Source organism: Theropithecus gelada, chromosome 9 (assembly GCF_003255815.1).
Source record: "Theropithecus gelada isolate Dixy chromosome 9, Tgel_1.0, whole genome shotgun sequence".
Lineage (NCBI taxonomy): Eukaryota > Metazoa > Chordata > Mammalia > Primates > Cercopithecidae > Theropithecus > Theropithecus gelada.
This window is the reverse complement of record NC_037677.1, coordinates 60843438-60862129: the sequence shown is the minus strand read 5'-3', so window position 1 is coordinate 60862129 and position 18692 is coordinate 60843438. Positions and strand designations below refer to the sequence as shown.

The following is an 18692-nucleotide window of genomic DNA, read 5'->3' as shown; positions in this document are numbered from 1 at the left end:
CTTTCTGTTTTTTTTTTTTTTGAGATAGTCTCTTGCTCTGTAGCCCAGGCTGGAGTGCAGTGGCACAATCCTGGCTCACTGCAGCCTCCACCTCCTGGGTTCAAGTGATTCTCCTACCTTAGCCTCCCAAGCAGCTGGGATTACAGGCACGTGCTACCACACCCAACTAGTTCTGTATTTTTAGTAGAGACAGGGTTTCACCACGTTGGCCAGGCTGGTCTCAAACTCCTGGCCTCAAGTGATCCACCCTCCTCAGCCTCCCAAAGTGCTGGATTACAGGCATGAGCCACCACACCTAGCCAATATCTATCCATATTCTTATCTCAACCCATATTCTTCCATGTGAAAGTTGGCCCAAGTCTAACTTGTTCTCTATACTCCTATTTTAGCCATTTCAACCGGCTTTGTAAGGTTCAAAAATGGGTTTCATTTCTACTTAAAGAATATTTTAGCTCGAGAAAGAAAACTTCCAGGTTTAGTCAGAGTCATAATAAGTAAACATTTTGCTTACTTTTTTATTTGTTCTAACTTGTCCTCTTCTGCCTTAATATAATCTTTCAGGGAAGTCACCAGATCTTTCTCAGTATGAATCAAATCAGTCATCTGACCTAGTAGAAGGGGAAGAAGGTTATCAAATACTCATATCCTTCAACACAGGTATGTTAAGAATAAGAATGATTAAGATTGTTTCATTCTATGAGACAATTTAACTGGCATGAATCAGATATGCTGGAGACGATCTTTTCTTCCTTTTTTACCAGATAAACCAAAATAAAGCCAAAAACTTCTAATCAAGAGTTCCAGTTCTGATTTTCAAGCCACTTAATTTTGCAAGCTTTAGACTGTGCTGGCAAATTGTCTTTACATCTACAAATGTATTTTTAAATTGCAAATCAACACTACTTTCCAAAAATTAATGTTTCTTCACCTTTACTTCTTTATTTCTTGAACCCCTTACCTTTGTTTTTGAGACTAATTAGAATTAAATTTTTATTTAATAAATAAAAGCCACACTAAAAAAGCTTCAAATAATCTGTTTATGTATAACAGAATGCGAGAACCCATCATTTTATATACTGGAATCAAGAGTCATAAGTATATACTTATGGGCCAGGCGTGGTGGCTCACGCCTATTGTAATCCCAGCACTTTGGAGGCCCAGCCAGGAGAATCCCTTAAGACCAGGAGTTGAAGACCAGCCTGGCCAACATGGTAAGACCCTGTCTCTATTCAAAATAATAATGATAAAATATTTTTTGAGTTATAATACAAAAAAAAACTGGTGTTCACAGTAGATTCTTAAGTGGAAAAAGCAGATTAGATACATATGCAGTATATTACTTGTATATCTGTGCATTGAGAAAGACTAAGTATATGCATTAAATTATTTTAACCTGAATATGTATCATTTTTATAATAAAAAAATTAAAGAAAATATCAAATTATTTAAAAAGGACCTTTTAAAGGGGCAGCGAATAAACCTATACTCTGGGAATACACTGTATTTGTTTTTGCTGATTTTAAAACACTAAAAAATGGAAATTAAAAAATGCAAAACCAAAAAAATCAACAAGTAGTAAGACTTACCAATTGAAGTAAAAAAGCCTGGATGAGCCAAAGACTGGGGAAGCAGAATTCCTATAATTAATATATACCAGATCATCTTGGAAGACTTAATTTTACAGGATCACACACCTACAACAGAAATAGAGAAATGCAGCCATTACTTAAAAAATACAAAAGGAGGGAAGGAAAAGTTCCTTATCTATTATTTCTATGAAAAAGTAAAAGATTCCAAGGTTGCCCATAAAATTGATGTTATTATCAATTGTGTAATAATTTAATAATAGCTACTATCTTTTTTTTCTTATAATTAGAGTACTGCCATGACATTTCTTTTTTGTGGTTTTATTCTGTTTCTTTTTTTTTCTTTTTTTTTGAGATAGAGTCTCTGTCGCCCAGGAGTCCAGTGGTGTGATCTTGGCTCACTGCAACCTCCGCCTCCCAGGTTCAAGCAATTCTCATGCCTCAGCCTCCCAAGTAGTTGGGACCAAAGGTGTGTGCCACCACACCTCGCTAACTTTTTGTCTTTTTAGCAGAGACAAGGTTTTGCTATGTTGGCCAGGTTGGTCTCGAACTCCTGGCCTCAAGTGATACACCCGCCTCAGCCTCCCAAAGCACTGGGATTATAAGCATGAGCCACTGCACCCATATTAGAGAAGAATGTATGTTTGTTATCACCTGATAATTTGTGCTTAAAAATTCATGCTGAGTTTGTTCTCCTTAGTCACTATTACAATTAGAGTAAATGACTAGCAGGTGGCTTTTTTGTATAGCCTGAAAAACAAGTTTTCTCTGTAATTTGGACCTATCCCATGAATTTCCCATAAAAATATACCAACTTATCTATTTAAATGTTAAATATTACCAATACATTTTCAAAATGTTAGACTATATTTTAAAGGAAAAAGATTTCAGAGCTGATTAATCCTTAAAATTCCTAATTTGTTCCATCTTTTTCATATATATATATATTATATATGTATTTTTGAGACAGTCTCAAACTCCTGACCTCAGGTGATCCGCCTGCCTCATCCTCCCAAAGTTTTGGGTGGATGGGCTGGTGCGTGAGCCATAGCACCCAGCCCATCTTTTTCCTATAACTTAAGTTTTTAAAATAAATTCAATCAAAAGTTGTAGATTTGGGGGCAATAAAATGTTCTAAAATTGACTGGCCAGGCACAGTGGCAGGTGCCTGGAGTCCCAGCTACTTGGGAGACTGAGGCAGGAGGATCACTTGAACCCAGGAGTTCAAAGCCAGCTTGGGCAAGATAGTAGGGCCCCATCTCTAAAAAACAAATGAATAAATGAAATAAAATTGACTGTGGTGACTGACTGATGGTGGAATGACTCTGTGAAAGTACTGAAAACCATTGAATCATGAATACTAAATGGGTGAATTATAAGGTATATGAATTATATTGCAATGACACTGTTCTCTTGGTTTGGTTTTTTAAGAGACAGGGGTCTTGCTATGTTGTCCAAGTTGAACTCAAACTCCTGGGCTCAAATGATCCTCCCACCTCAGCCTCCTGAGTAGCTGGAAATACAGGTCTGCACCACTGTGCATATCTTTTTTTTTTTTTTTAAGTTATGGAGAATCCAAAATGAATAAATAGCCATGTCCATTTAAACAAGTATTTTCTCTCAAAGGACCCAGACTTCAGTTTTCTTTCTCTTATCAACTGTGTTCTATGTAAAAAAAAAACAAAAAAAAACAAAAAAAAAACTTAGCCTAAGACATGTCTGTGGCCTCTATTCTTTCTTTTTTTAAACCTGGCAGCAAAGCCCATTTGTGTTTTTGCTCTATATCCATGGTAGCACTGTCTTTCCTAGTGAGGATTCTTCACGGCAAATGAGGATATAAACTAACCAACAACAGAAAGGCTTTACCTCACTTTCCCAGATGCCCTGCTAGCACTCTTCTCTTGCTCCTTCTCCCCTACAAACATGAACTTTGTCTTTCTTATTACTTTACAGGAGAATAAGTTACCATTACAATATAGTTTGCTCCAGTAACAGGCTCCCATTGGTTAAACTGACTTGTCAACCTGTTCCTCTTTGTGCAGGCCCCTCTGACTCGTCTTCCTATGTGACATGAGCTAAACCAAAAGGCTCAAGTTCAAACTGAAAGCTCCCCATTCTACAAGAGCTAAAAAAATAACTCCACTGTCCCCCTAACTTGAATCTCAATAAAAACAGATCACCACAAAAATTGGAAGTATTCCTTAGTCTCCTCCCTCGAGTTTGCGGCAAACTTCCAGATATTTCCAGAACCACAAAGTAATGAAATACACTGCTCTTTTGGCTACGTTACAGTGATTTGGGGAAGGCTTCTAGAATGTAGCAGATGTAGACACTTCCTATCCTGGGCTCCTGCCAAAGCACAAGGCTTTTTGAAAAGCCTGAGCTGTCTGAAGAGTCTAGAATTTTCCGTTTAAACAGATTTCTATTCTAATTTTCTTCATGGATAAATGCTATTTGCAGAAAATACAAATGTTTTCACTGTACTAACAGAAGGCTAATCACAAATGTTATCTAAACTTTTAACTCTGATAACAGAGTTTAGATTTGTCAGAAAACAGGTTATTTTGCCATTGTTAAAATATATTGTCACTAAAGTTTTTTGTCATCTCTCATTGTCCTTAAATCTCACAAGGAATTAAAAACCATTAGCCTACAGAAATAACTAAAAATAACCAGCTTAAGATAGTATTTTTCTTCAAATAGCATGAAAATATTTTAAGAATGACAGAGCCTATGTAAAAATTCAAAACAATCATAGAAAGAATAAGTATCTTTACCGTACATCATGTTTCAAAATAAATTCTAGATGGATTACATAGTTATAATCAACAAAACAAAGTAAAACAAACAGCAACAACAGAATAGTTATCAGATCTCTAAAAGCAGAGAATTTCTAAACTTAAAAATAAGAAAATGCCCGGGCACAGTGGTTCACACCTGTAATCCCTGTACTTTGGGAGGCCAAGGCAAGAGGATCGCTTGAGCTCAGGAGTTTGAGACCAGACTGGGCAACATGGCAAGACCTCATCTCTACAAAAAAAAAAAAAAAAAAAATCAAAAAATTAGCTGGGCATGGTGGCATACACCTGTGGTCCCAGCTACTTGGGAGGCTAACGCGGGAGGATCACTTGAGACCAGGAGGTTGAGGCTGCAGTGAGCCATGATCTTGTCACTGCTCTCCAGCCTGGACAACAAAGTGAGACCTCATCTCAGGGAAAAAAAAAAAAAAGAGAGAGAGAAAGAAAACAACCTATCAAAAGCCAGATGGAATTTGAATACACAAAATAAGCTTATGTGTGGGAAAAAAAACCAAAAAACTTTAAAACTCAAACTAGAAAATCATTTAAAGAAAATAGAGCACTTTTAAGGAGCTCATACAAATCAATAAGAAAACCACTAAGATGTTAATAGACAAGTGGATAAAGAACTTGGAACTCACAAAAAGGAAAAGTTGTTAGCTCAACAAAAAATGCTCAAACTTATTAGTAATTAATGACATAAAATAAGACACCATTTTTGCCCATCAAGTGAACAATTAACAAGCAAAATTATTTAATGTTGTTATATGCCAAGGAACTTAAAATGAACACATCCTTTAACTTGTAGAGTTAAATGAAAAAACAAGATTTAAAAATTATCATACAACCCTGGTGGAATCTATACTGACTAAGATTATGTTTTCATTACCACCACACAAAGTTATAAATAAATTAACACTGGTCAAAATAAAGAAAAAATTAACATCATAATATGGTCATAACTATGCAAGAACATATGCAGAGGAAATTCACCAAAGTGTAATTGTCTCTGGTTAGCAAAACAGTAGATAATTTTCTTTCTTTTTTTTTTTGAGACAAGAGTCACATTCTGTTGCCCAGGCTGGAGTGTAGTAGCACAGTCTCGGCTCACTGCCACCTCTGTCTCCCGGGTTAAAGCGATTCTCCTGCTTCAGCCTCCCAAGTAGCTGGGATTATGGGCATCTGCCAACACGCCCGGCTAATTTTTGCATTTTTAGTACAGACGGGGTTTTGCCATGTTGGCCAGGCTGGTCTCAAACTCCTGACCTCATGTGATCTGCCCGCCTCAGCCTCCCAAAGTGCTGAGATTACAGGCGTGAGCCACCACGCCCGGCTGATAATTTTCTTTTATATCTCTGTATTTTCCAGACCTCCTGTAATACATTTTTACAGTAACAAAAAAATTAACTTCGTACAAAATAATAAACCTAAAGCATTAACTCTTATATTAAGATACCCTAAACCTTTTAAGAAGTAGTTAATTACTCTCTAACAAAAGAGTAACTAACAAATAATATAAGGTTTTGAGCATATTCCATTTTCTAGTTCTATAAGCCTCTACATTTCACTTTCTTTTTCAAAGATACTTAAGCCTAAACTGGGTGCAGTGGCTCATGCCTGTAATCCCAACATATTGGGAGGCTAAGGCGGGAGGATCACTGGAGGCCAGGAGTTTGAAACCAGCCTGGGCAACACAAGGAAACACTAATTCTATAAAAAAAAAAAAAATTTAAAATAGCCAGGTGTGGTGGTAGTCCCAGCTACTCAGTAGGTTGAGGCTGGAGGATCACTTGAGCCTGGGAGGTAGAGGCTGCAGTGGGCCATGAATGGGCTACTGCACTCTAGCCTGGGTGACAGAGACTCTGTACCCATAAAAATAACAGTAAGGACAGGTGTGGTGGCTCACGCCTGTAATCCCAGCACTTTGGGAGGCCAAGGTGGATGGATCACCTGAGGTGAGGAGTTCAAGGACTAGCCTGGCCAACATGGTCCCCGTCTCTACCAAAAATACAAAAATTAGCCGGGCGTGGTGGCAGGCGCCCGTAATCCCAGCTACTCAGGAGGCTGAGGCAGGAGAATCACTTGAACCCAGGAGGCAGAGGTTGCAGCGAGCCGAGATCGCGCCACTGTACTCCAGCCTGGGTGACAGAGCGAGACTCCGTCTCCAAAAAAAAAAAAAAAAAAAAAAAAAAGTTTTGTTTGTACAATATGCATTTTAGATTTCTTAAACTTAAATATAAATTATGAAGTGAAGTAAGGCAAACAATTCCAAATTCAGCAGTTTTCATGAAACTTCATTCAAGACTAATTGTGTTGTTTCGGAGACAGGGTCTGGCTCTGTTGCCCAGTCTGGAGTGCAGTGGAGCAATCACAGTTCACTGCAGCCTTGACCTCCAGGGCTCAAGCGATCCCTCCATCTCAGCTTCCTGAGTAGCTTGGACTACAGGCTTGTGCCACCATGACCAGTCAATTTTTTAAATTTTCTTTTATTTCTTGTAGAGTTGGGATCTCCTTATGTTGCCCAGGCTGGTCTCCAACTCCTGGACTCAAGCAGTCTTCCCGCCTGAGCCTCCCAATGTGCTGGGATTACAGGTATGAGCCACCGCGCCCAACCCAAGAATGAATTTTATACAGCAGTTATACTACTTGAAAAATGATTGAGGGAAAAAACTGGCATTCTCTTTAGAAAATGACCGTTATATACAAAGAATAACCAATCACAGGAAAAAATTTTAAAAAGTTCATTTGCAACAGCAACACTTAATTACCTGGGAATAAACAAGAAAACTTTAAATTTGCCCTAAAATTAACACATTAAGACCATTTTGAAGTTTAAGACAATAAACTGGCCAGGCTTGGTGGTTCATGCCACCCAGGTGTATGTAATCCCAGCACTTTGGGAGGCCAAGATGGAAGGATCACTTGAGCTCAAGAGTTCAAGACCAGCCTTGGCAACATGGTGAAACTCAATCTTTACAAAAAAACACAAATATCAGCCAGGCATGGTGGCATGCTCCTGCAGTCCCAGCAACTCAGGAGGCTGAGGTGGAAGGATTGCTTGAGCCCAGGAGGCAGAGGGTACTATAAGCCATGATTGTGCCACTGCACTCCAGTCTGGGCGACAGAGTGAGTCCATCTCATTAAAAAAAAGAAATTATCTTCATAACTTTGGATTAGGCAATTAATCATAACGCTTAGGCAACAGTTTCTTAGATATGACACCTAAAGCACAAGAAGCCAAAGAAATAAACAAATTGAACTTTGCCAAAATCTAAAACTGCTGTGCTTCAAGAAAGTGAAGACAACATAAAAAAGTATTTGCAAATCACATTTCTGATAGTATCAGGTTTAGTATCCAAATATATAAAGAACTCAGAACTTAATAATTTTTTTTTTTGAGACAGAGTTTTGCTCTTGTTGCCCAGGCTGGAGTGCAATGGCACAATCTCAGCTCACTGCAACCTCCACCTCCTGGGTTCAAGCAATTCTCCTGCCTCAGCCTCCCGAGTAGCTGGGATTACAGGCACAAGCCACCACGCCTGGCTAATTTTGTATTTTTAGTAGAGACGGGGTTTCTCCATGTTGTCTCCATGCTGGTCTCGAACTCCCGACCTCAGGTGATCTGCCCGCCTTGGCCTCCCAAAGTGCTGGGATTACAGTTGTGAGCCACCGCACCCGGCCAGTAATTTTTTTTAATGGGCAAAAGATTTGAATAGACATTTCTCCAAAGAGGCAAGTACATGAGATGTTCAACATCATTCATCACTATGAAAATGCAAATCAGTTCCACAATGAGATACCACTTCACTGCCACTTTGACAGCTACAGTAAAAAATGACTAGTGGGTACAGTGGCATATACCTGTAGTTCCATCTACTTGGGAGACTGAGGCAGGAGGATCACTGGAGTCTAAGAGTTTGAGCATATAAGTGCACTATGATTACACCTGAGAATGGCCACTGTACTCCAACCTGGGCAACACAGTGAGACTTCATCTCTTTAAAACAAAAAGTGACACACAATTACAAGTATTGACAAGGACAGGGAGAAACTGGAACTCTGATACATTGCTGGTAGAAATGTAAAATGAGGCAGTTGGTCTGGAAAACAGTTTAGTTCCTCAAAAAAGCTAAACAGAGTAACCATATGGCCCAGATATTTCACTCATAGGTCTATACCCAAAAGAAATGAGAACACATGTCCACACAAAAACTTGTGCATGAATGTTCATGGCAGCAGCATTATTCATAATAGCCAAAAGGGTGGAAATAACCTAAATATCCATTAGTGGGTAAACAAAGTGTGGTTCTATCCATACAATGGAGTATTATTTGGCTATAAACGGAAATGAAGTACTGATATATGTTATAACACAAATGAAACTTGAAAACATTAAGTAAAATAATCTCCAGAGACAAAAAGTAGATTAGTGGTTGCCCAGGGCTAGGCAAGGGACAATCGGAGTGACTGCTACTGGGTCTGGGGTTTCTTTTTGGAGTAAAATAAATGTTTTAAAATTGATTGTTGTGGTAACACAACTGTGAATATATTAAAAGTCACTGAAATGCATACTTCAAAGGGGAAATTGTATGGTACAAGAATTATTACTCAATAAAGCTGTTTTTAAAAAATTAAAAAGAAAACAGGCTAGGAGCGGTGGCTCATGCCTGTAATCCTGGCGCTCTGGGAGGCCGAGGCAGGCAGATCACTTGAGGTCAGGAGTTCAAGACCAACCTGGCCAACATGGTGAAGCCCCATCTCTACTAAAAATACAAAAATTAGTCAGGCGTGGTGGCACGTGCCTGTAAATCCCAGCTAATTGGGAGGCTGAGGCAGGAGAACTGCTTGAACCCAGGAGGCGGAGGTTGCAGTGAGCCAATATTGTGTCACTGCACTCCAGCCTGGGCAAGAGAGTGAGACTCCATCTCAAAAAAAAAAAAAGAAGTCAACCTAAGTTCTCATTTCACTTGGGTAAATACCTAGGAGTGGGAATGTTGGGTCATATTACAAGTGTATATTTACCTTCATAAAAAACTGCCAAACATTTCTCCACAGTAGCTATACTATTTGCCCTCCCAACAGCAAAGGAAGAAAGTTTCCATTGCTCCACATTCTTACCAGCATTTTGTATTGCCGTTTTTTCCCTACTTTCTCTTAATATCTTAATTTTCACAATAGGCATATAGTGGTATCTCATTATGGGTTTAATTTGCAATTCCACATTACTAATGATGTTTAATGCCTTTTTATTTTTTATTTTTGAGACAGAGTCTCACTCTGTCACCCAGGCTGGAATGCAGTGGCACAACCTTGTCTCACTGCAACCTCTGCCTCCTGGGTTCAAGTGATTCTCATGTCTCAGTCTCCCGGGTAGCTGGGATTACAGGCACGTGCCACCACATCTAATTTAATCTTGTACTTTAGTAGAGACAGGGTTTCGCTATGTTGGCCGGGCTAGTCTTGAACTCCTAACCTCAGGTGATCCGCCCACCTCAGCCTCCCAAAGTTCTGGGATTACAGGCATGAGCCACCATGTCCGGCCTATGTTTAACACCTTTTGGGGTGTTTATCTGCTGTTCATACACCTTCCTGCATAGTGTCAACTCAAATCTTTTGCTCTTTTAAATTAAGTTGTTTACTTACTGAATTTTTTTTTAATAGAGATGGGGTCTCACTGTGTTGCCCAGGCTGGTCTCAAACTCCTGGACTTTCAAGCAATTCTCCAGTCTTGGCCTCCCAAAGTTCTGGGATTACAGAAGTGAGCCACCATGCCCAGCTTTGAGTTCCTTATACAGTCTATTTTTGGTCAAATATGTGATGGGGAATATTTTCTCCCAGTCTGTGAAGTCTTTTTATTCTCTCAACAGAGTGTTTGGAAGAACAGAAGTTCTTAATTTTGATGAAGTCTAATTTATCAGTTCGCTCATTTATGAATCATGTTCTCGGTATCATGTTCAAGAAATCTCCGCCTGACCCATGGTCAAAAATATTTTTGTCCGGCCGGGCACGGTGGCTCATGCCTGTAATCCCAGCACTTTGGGAGGCCAAGGCGGGCGGATCACGAGGTCAGGAGATCGAGACCATCCTGGCTAACACAGTGAAACCCCGTCTCTACTAAAAATACAAAAAATTAGCCGGGCGTGGTGGCGGATGCCTGTAGTCCCAGCTACTCGGAAGGCTGAGGCAGGAGAATGGTGTGAGCCTGGGAGGCAGAGTTTGCAGTGAGCCGAGATCCTGCCACTGCACTCCAGCCTGGACGACAGAGCGAGACTCTGTCTCAAAAAAATTCATATTTTTTTTTTCCTATGTTTTCTTTCAAATATTTTATAGCTGTACATTTTACTTCACAATCTATGAACCTTTTTAAAATAGAAATGGGTCTCACTCTATTGCCAAGGCTAGTCTCAAACTCCTGTGCTCAAGCAATCCTCCTGCCTCAACCTCCCAAAATGCTGGGATTACAAATGTGAGCGACCAGACCCAGCCTATGAACCATTTTGAACTAATTTTTGCATAGAGTGTGAAGTACAGATTGAGGCTCTAATAAAGAAAAAGATTTCATTTTGATGTTTGAGTGCGGATTACTTTCAAGTCCCACACCTCTCTCCCTTTTGTCCCACATCTGGGTAAGTCTGTAAGAAAGCCCAGGTATTCCCTCCCTTGGTATTGGTGTGAAGTTGAAACCATGTAAATACCACACATGGAAACCATCAAACAATTTCCACCTTTTGGTCACAATGAAAACCAAAGCCACCCACCCTGTTTCACTTTTGCTTCATTCTGGACTAAACCTAAGTCCTTGACCTTGAGGAATCCTTTTGCTGTTTACTGTGTAAGTAAACTTTATTTCATATCCATTGGTGGATTCATGTCATTTGTCCCTATATTCATATAAATTCCTGGGCAAGGGACTGCCCAGTGTCCAACAGTGGATACTTGGTGTCCAAATAAAACAAAGATTCTTTTTTTTCTTTGCATATGAATATTCAACCGTTCCATACTATCCTCTATTGAACTGCCCTTACACTGTTTCAAAATGAACTGACAATTTTTGTGTGACTCAATTCTCTATTTTGTTCAATTGATCCGTATGTCTATCTTTTCTCCAATGATAGTTCTCGGCTATTCATTCTTGGGTTTTACTGAAGTTCCAAAAATCAAAGAACTTTGATTCCTGTAATGGAAATATCTAGAGAAACTTGTGTTTAACTGACTCTGCAGAGATGAAGGCCAAATTCTCATATGTACCTATAGCATTACTCAAATACTATTCTTAGTACAAAAAAGTTAAATATATTCTTATCTCTGAATATGAGCTATTCAGACCAAGGCCACTCAGGTCAGAGTAAAATACCCAAAAGCTAGCTTTAGCAGTCCCTTTCCTCCTAACAAATGGATTATTGCTCTGAGGCCCAGGTATACTCAGCTTCATCCCTCCCAAGGCTATTCTGCCAAAATTCCACTTTTATTTACCCCAGTCTACCCCTTCTCTTTCTAGCCTTCAATTCTCTCTCTATTCTAATGCCAGATCCAAATTTCTCAAGTTGAGGTAAAGACAGACAAAATAAGACCATATATACTACAATAGGGATAAATGAATTAGTGGTTGCAGAGGATGTGAATCTAGATATGCATTTCCATTCAGTGCTACAGATTTAATATCTAGTAAAATGTTAGCCACATGGTGATACATCATGTACTTTTTATGACCTACTTCTCCTATGAAACATTTCTCATCATTCTTGATTCTCCTACAGTCTACTGGGCATATTGTAAATGCCTTTTTTTTTTTTTTTAAAGAGACAGGGTCTTGCGCCATTACCAGGCTAGAGTGCAACGGTGCTATCATAGCTCACTGCAGCTTCCAACTCTTGGGCTCGTGCGATCCTCCCACCTCAGCCTCCCAAGTAGCTACACTACAGATGTCTGCAACCTCATGCCCCATTAATTTAAAAAAATTATTTTTGTAGAGAGATGGGGTCTCACTACGCTGACCAGGCTGGTCTTGAACTCCTGGCCTCAAGTGATCCTCCTGCCTCAGCCTTCCAAAATGCTGGGATTAAAGGCATTAGCCACCATGCCTGAGCAACATAGTAAGACCCTGTCTCTAAAAAACAATTTAAATATAAATTTAAAAATTAAAAAATTGGTTCAAGTTTACTGTAGTTATACAGGTTGATAAAATAAACCACTAAATTACAGTCCTCTCTTTGCATTACTTATAATGGAGAAACAGCTCAAGTGTCCAACAAGAGAGCAAGGATGACCAGGCATGGTGGCTCATGCCTATAATCCCAACACTTTGTGGGGCAGATGGGAGAATCACTTGAGGCCAGGAGTTCAAGACTAGCCTGGTCAACAGAGCAAGATCCCATCTCTACAAAAAATTAAAAAATTACCTAGGCATGGTGGTGTGCACCTGTACCCCGAGCTACACCCGGAGGCTGAGGCAGAAGAAGGATTGCTTGAGCCCAGGAGTTCAAGGCTGCAGTGAGCTATGATCACGCCACTGCACTCCATCCTGGGCAACAGAGCAAGATCCTCTCTCTTTAAAAAAAAAAAAAAAAAAAAAAAGGTTGAGTGTACTAATTCCACATAATATTACTATTTAAGAAAGAAATGAATAAACAAAATATGGACACATTTTTATGAAACACTAAACATGAGGAAGAGGAAGTCCCAATATAGTACCCATTCACTAATGACAACTAGGTAAGAAGTCTGAATCTCTATAATGTATTTTTAGCAAATATCAAACCAAATATACTAACAGTCATACTGATCATCCAAAGGAAGACAAGGAAAAAGAATGTTTTTCATCACACAGAGTTTAAAAACTGCTGGAGTAACCTAAATGAGAGTCCTTTTGAATTGCCGAAGCTTTTGTTTAGGTACGATACTTATTCAGCTAGAGAAAAACTAATGACAGGGCAGCTTCAATTTATACAAATAAATTTTGTTGAATAGAAACACAAAGCTTTGGCCGGGCACAGTGGCGTGATCACACCTGTAATCCCAGCACTTTGGGAGGCCGAGGTGGGCGGATCACAAGGTCAAGAGATTGACACCATCCTGGCTAACACGGTGAAACCCCATCTCTACTAAAAATACAAAAAATTAGCTGGGCGTGGTGGCAGGCAACTCTAGTCCCTGCTACTCGGGAGGCTTAGGAGAATGGCGTGAACCCAGGAGGCAGAGCTTGCAGTGGGCCAAGATTGCGCCACTGCACTCCAGCCTGGGTGACAGAGCAAGACTCCGTCTCAAAAAAAAAAAAAAAAAAAAATATATATATATATATATATGCACACACACATATACTCATTTTATTTGGATTTTTTATATATATTCATATATTTATACACACACAACACATTATGGTTTAATTACAAGATTCAAGATCTCACTGCAAGAAAAGCAATAAAGCTTAATGCCAAGAGCCTGTGCAATTTATTTTTGTTTACTTCCAAGCCTGTTCCACTTTCAGAATGGAAAACCAAAGATAAGTTACCATATATAGGAGGGAGCATGCAATGTGATATACTTTCACAGACTACACAATTTAGCAGTTTAACAATTCTAACAACCTATTAACTTTTGCTAAAACCCTTCTGGCAAAAATGTATTAGGGTCACCCACATATACAAGTCCAGTCAGACTTACACGCCCAAATCAATTTTCAGAAATATTCAATACTGCCTCAAGACACCTAGATACCCTTAAAGAGTAGCTTCACATCTCTTACTTTTTAGGGGTTCTTATAAGAGAGTTCATGGATGGACTTGAGTGGGGGAGCAGGAAGTGACATATAACATTCCATGAAGGGTGTATTTGCATTTTCTGACCTAGGACCACAGATTCCATCAGATTCTAAAAGGATTTCATGACCTTAAAATAGTGTCAGAACCACTATTATGTATCTCACAGGTCAATCAAAGAGCAATAATTATATTCTAGTTGATAATGGTTACTAAGTAAAATAAAGCATTCCTTCCACAGAAAGGCAGGCTCACAAGCTTTATGGCTGTCCCAGCTCTTGCTGCATCCCTGGAATAAATGCCGTCTGAACTTAATTGCCCTACTGAAAAATACTGCTTTTCAGTATACAACTTCCTCTGCAGTAATAGAAAAAGTTAACGACTGCTTGCCGAAAAGCCAAGATTCATCCGCAACAACCCAGACCACACAGGCAATATAAAACTTTTTTTTTAAATTGTCTTTTGCACTAATTTTTTTTTGGCATAATTAAAAGTTGTACACATTTTTCATCTGTTTTACCTAAAATCTAAGTTACCAAAACACAAAATGGTCAATGTAATTATCCTTCTACCAAACTCCTGGTTTTCAGTACTTCAAAATAAAACTCATTTCAAAATGTCAATAAAAACAGCACTACCTATTTAAAAGAGAAATGATCCTTTTCCTAGTTAGTCTATGTAAATCTAAGAGGCATTTGCCATCAGCTATCAAAAACAATGGCAGGACTTAAGGCACAACGTCTCAAAACCAAAACTGACTATGACTTTTATTAAAGGTAAGTGATAAAATCTCTGTTTCCCACATAAAGAAAAAGGCAAAATTTGAAGTTCACGTTTCAGATTCTTAAATTACGCTCACAAGGTTAAAAAAAAAATCACGGGGTGTGTATTCACATTTCAAATCAAAACAAAATATAGTTGAGGTTGTTCACGTTCAGCTTCTTGAATACATCCTCTTAGGATACCCATTTTCTCCATAGAAACTTGATTTTAAAAATCCCTTTAAATGTTTAAATTAACTTCCAAGGTTCCTGCTTTGCAGACTGAATTTTTCATCTGATTATTTTAGGAAAAGACAAGCCTCATTCATAAGCTATGTCTAAACCTAAAAGGGGAAATACGTTTCTAACCAGAACTTTAAAAAAAGGAGAGTAAAAAATTGATGAAAGAACACTGCTGCCACGTCTTTGCCCCTCCCCCACTTCACGTAGTGGCTATTTCATCCCCTCCGAGTGCATTCCAAGGGAAAGTCCAAGAACCACCGCTCTCGGAGAAACCAGAAACAGTTAAGTGGAAATTGGCAAGTCTCTTTGGCCTTTTAGATCAATTCCTACAAGAGGATCTAGCTGCTTCTTTAACCCTTTTTTTAAAGAAAACAGTGCAAAATTCCAAGAGTCTTCACTCAATCCGGAACGCGTAAGATGTTAGCATCTAAACATTGAATTTGTATTCAACAGATTAGATTATTTAGGAGAAAGAGACTCATAGTTATCATACCATCCTTCCTCCCCATTGAAACATACATCCGGGGGCCAGCCATGTAATCCAACTCAAAATCCTCACACAACCATGTAATTTGTTGGACTGATGTGGACTTTTAAAAGCTGCAAATTCTGGGGAGACAGAGCCAGAGAGACAGAGACTGAGAGAAGAGCTCTTATCTCTTTTTTAAAAAAGTTGTGGGGAACAAGAGGGAAGGAAGCTTCCCTGACGACGAGGTGACCCAAGAGCCTACTTCCTCGGTGCTAGGAGCACAAAACTCCGCGCCCCGGGCTACGTCTGGCTGCTAATACTGCACCGCTGCGCGCAACAGATGAGTTCAGCCGGAACTTTCTGGGGAGGTCCCCCCAGCTCCCGGCGACTTTCGATAGGGCAAAAACGCCTGGCGCGTTTCGGATTCAGCTCCAAGCCTTAAAATCCGCTCTCCACCGCCACTTGCGAACCATCTGCGGCTGTGGCGGTCAAAAACCCACGCCCCGCGCTCGCGTTCCCCTTAGCCTCGTTAGGGAGGACCAGGTGCAGGGAAACTTGGAAAAAAAAAAAAATCAACAGGGTGATTCCTCCCCGGGAAGGAAAATTCAAGAAAGTCCTGGTCCCTGGGGCGGGGACTGAGGCTGCAGCAGCCCAAGCGGTCCGAGGCGCACCGAGGACGGAGGTGGAAAGGGGGGCACGAAGGAGCAAGGTCGCCGGGAGTCGCGTGGCGCAGGGAGAGGGGCCGAGTCTCCCGAGGGGACGGTACCGAGGCTGCTGTGGTAACCTGGGGAACCCCCGGCCCAGAAGTCCCACCACAGCTGGGAGGAATGGATCGCCGCAGCCGTCCAAGAAGGTCCACGGCTGCCCAGTGGTCTCAGCCTCAGTCTCCCGGGTCGAGGGAGCGTCTCACCTGGAAAGTGGGACAGGAGGGCGGCGCGCTCTTCAGTCCCCTGTTGCCTCCACTCGGAGCGGCTACTTCCTGCCCTCAGCCCGCTGGCGGCGCAACTGGGCAGCAGAGGGAGCCCGTTAGCCCTTTTATAACCTCTAGGCCGCGACGGCAGCGCCAGGGAGGAGGCGACTGCAGCCCTCGCTACGTGAGCTCGATCACACCAGCGCTCCGGCGACTGCGCAGGCGCCAAGTTCGGGCCTCCCTGCTGCCCCCACCCGTGGCCGGCCCGTGGAGTCTGAGGCTGAGAGGAGTGGGTGGGACCGGCCGCCGTGGTGTGGGTAAGCGGGCCTGGGATGTAACGCGCCTGCGCAGGGTTCTCGCCTCGCCAGCGTTACCGTAGTTACCACGGGGTTTCCCCGCTCCTGTTCCGTTTGCCTCTTTGATTTCAGGGTCCGCGTCAGGCCTAAGCGACGAGGCCACCAGCCATAAAGTATCTTAAAATTGAGAAGAGGAACGTGGGAGTGTAGAAAATAAAGAAGAATTTTTATAGGGTGGAAAATAATAGAGATTCTGTCTTGGTATCTCAGCTGTCTTGTCCCTAAAGGCTTTTTGCTTTGCTAAACTCCCTCTCACATCTCAGCACTCATTTTATACTAACCTTGCTCTATCTCCTACCTTTATACCTTATCAGTAGATAATAGACTGAGAGCTCCAGGGTCAGGTTATCTGAATTCAAATCCTGCCTCAGTCCTGTGTGTAACACTAGGCGTTAACAACGTCTCCGTATCCGTTTACTCATCTGTAAAATAGGAATGACGATACTATCCATCTCGTAAGCTTCTTGTGAGAATAAAATGAGGTAATGTATGTAAAGCACAGGCCTCACACACAGAAATGACTTGGTAAATATTAGATTCTCCAGTAACATTAATTTATATAAGGCACCCAATGTTGCGTTTGATCTTAGTCTAACATTTGCCTTAGTTATAAAGTAACCCCAAACCAAGGGTTTCTTTATATCTCCCTGTACTATGAGGGAGAATACAATGAAGGAGATAATTTTTCCCTTGTCAGTGAAACAGAAAAATGAGTTGCTAAGACTTGTTATTCATTAAGAATTGTGGTTTCTAAAGTTTTCCATGTATGCTAAAAAGTATAGCAATAATTAACATTTGACTCTTAAATGCAGGAGGTGAGGTTGATTACGTAGCTACAGAAAGAGAGAGAGGGTACTTTGGGAGCACGAGGCAACTAAAAAGTAGATATAATGATGTCTAAATCAATGGTTCTGAAAGTATAGTCAGGGAATCCGTAAAGTCAAAATTATTTTCATACTAAGACTTCATTTGCCTTTTTCACTCTAGTAACAATACAGTGAGGTCTTCCAGAGACTACATGTCTGTGATATTGCAACAGATTGAACGCAGACGTGGATATGAGAATCTTCTATTAGCCCACTGAGGAGATTTGCAGAAATGTCAAATAATGCCACTCTTCTCACTAAATTCTTTTGCTTTGGAAAATAGTTATTTTTCATTAAAAATATGTTATTAGGCCAAGTGAAGTAGCTCACACCTGTAATCTCAGCACTTTGGGAGGCCGAGGCGGGAAGATCACCTGAGCCCAGGAGTTCAAAATCAGCTTGGGCAACATGGCCAGACCCTGTCTCAAAAAAAAGTTATTTATTTTATGTTAACATATATCAGGTTTATTGTTGTTTTAAATGAATATTTTACGTTTGTTTTAATTCCTAATATAGTAAATGTTGATAAACGTGATCCACATAAAAGCTTTTTGGAGTCCTCAATACTTTTTAGGAGTGTAGAGTAATTATGAGACCAAAGAGGCAGGGCGCGTGGTGGCTCACGCCTGTAATCGCTGCACTTTGGGAGGCCGAGGCAGACGGATCACAAGGTCAAGAGATTGAGACCATCCTGGCCAACGTGGTGAAACCCCGTCTCGACTAAAAATACAAAAATTAGGCCGGGCGCGGTGGCTCAAGCCTGTAATCCCAGTACTTTGGGAGGCCGAGACGGGCGGATCACGAGGTCAGGAGATTGAGACCATCCTGGCTAACACGGTGAAACCCCGTCTCTACTAAAAAATACAAAAAACTAGCCGGGCGAGGCGGCGGGCGCCTGTAGTCCCAGCTACTCGGGAGGCTGAGGCAGGAGAATGGCGTAAACCCGGG

General features: G+C 40.8%; 1 protein-coding gene across 5 annotated transcripts in view; it reads right to left on the bottom strand.

Annotated features, from left to right (window-relative positions):
- Positions 1-16843, bottom strand: part of P4HA1 (prolyl 4-hydroxylase subunit alpha 1) — an 87381-nt gene extending 70538 nt beyond the window's left edge. For 2 of the 5 annotated variants that reach the window (XM_025397526.1, XM_025397528.1), the window contains exons 1-3: positions 16523-16840; positions 1587-1694; positions 512-608 (exon numbers count right to left, since the gene is read on the bottom strand). In XM_025397526.1, the coding sequence (XP_025253311.1) occupies positions 512-608; positions 1587-1662 (173 nt within the window). In that variant the 5' untranslated portion in view covers positions 1663-1694; positions 16523-16840. Of the gene's footprint in view, positions 1-511; positions 609-1586; positions 1695-4523; positions 4617-16522 lie in introns of all 5 variants that reach the window. The other 3 variants (XM_025397527.1, XM_025397525.1, XM_025397529.1) reach the window with 3 other exon arrangements.
- Positions 16844-18692: the final 1849 nt, after the last annotated feature.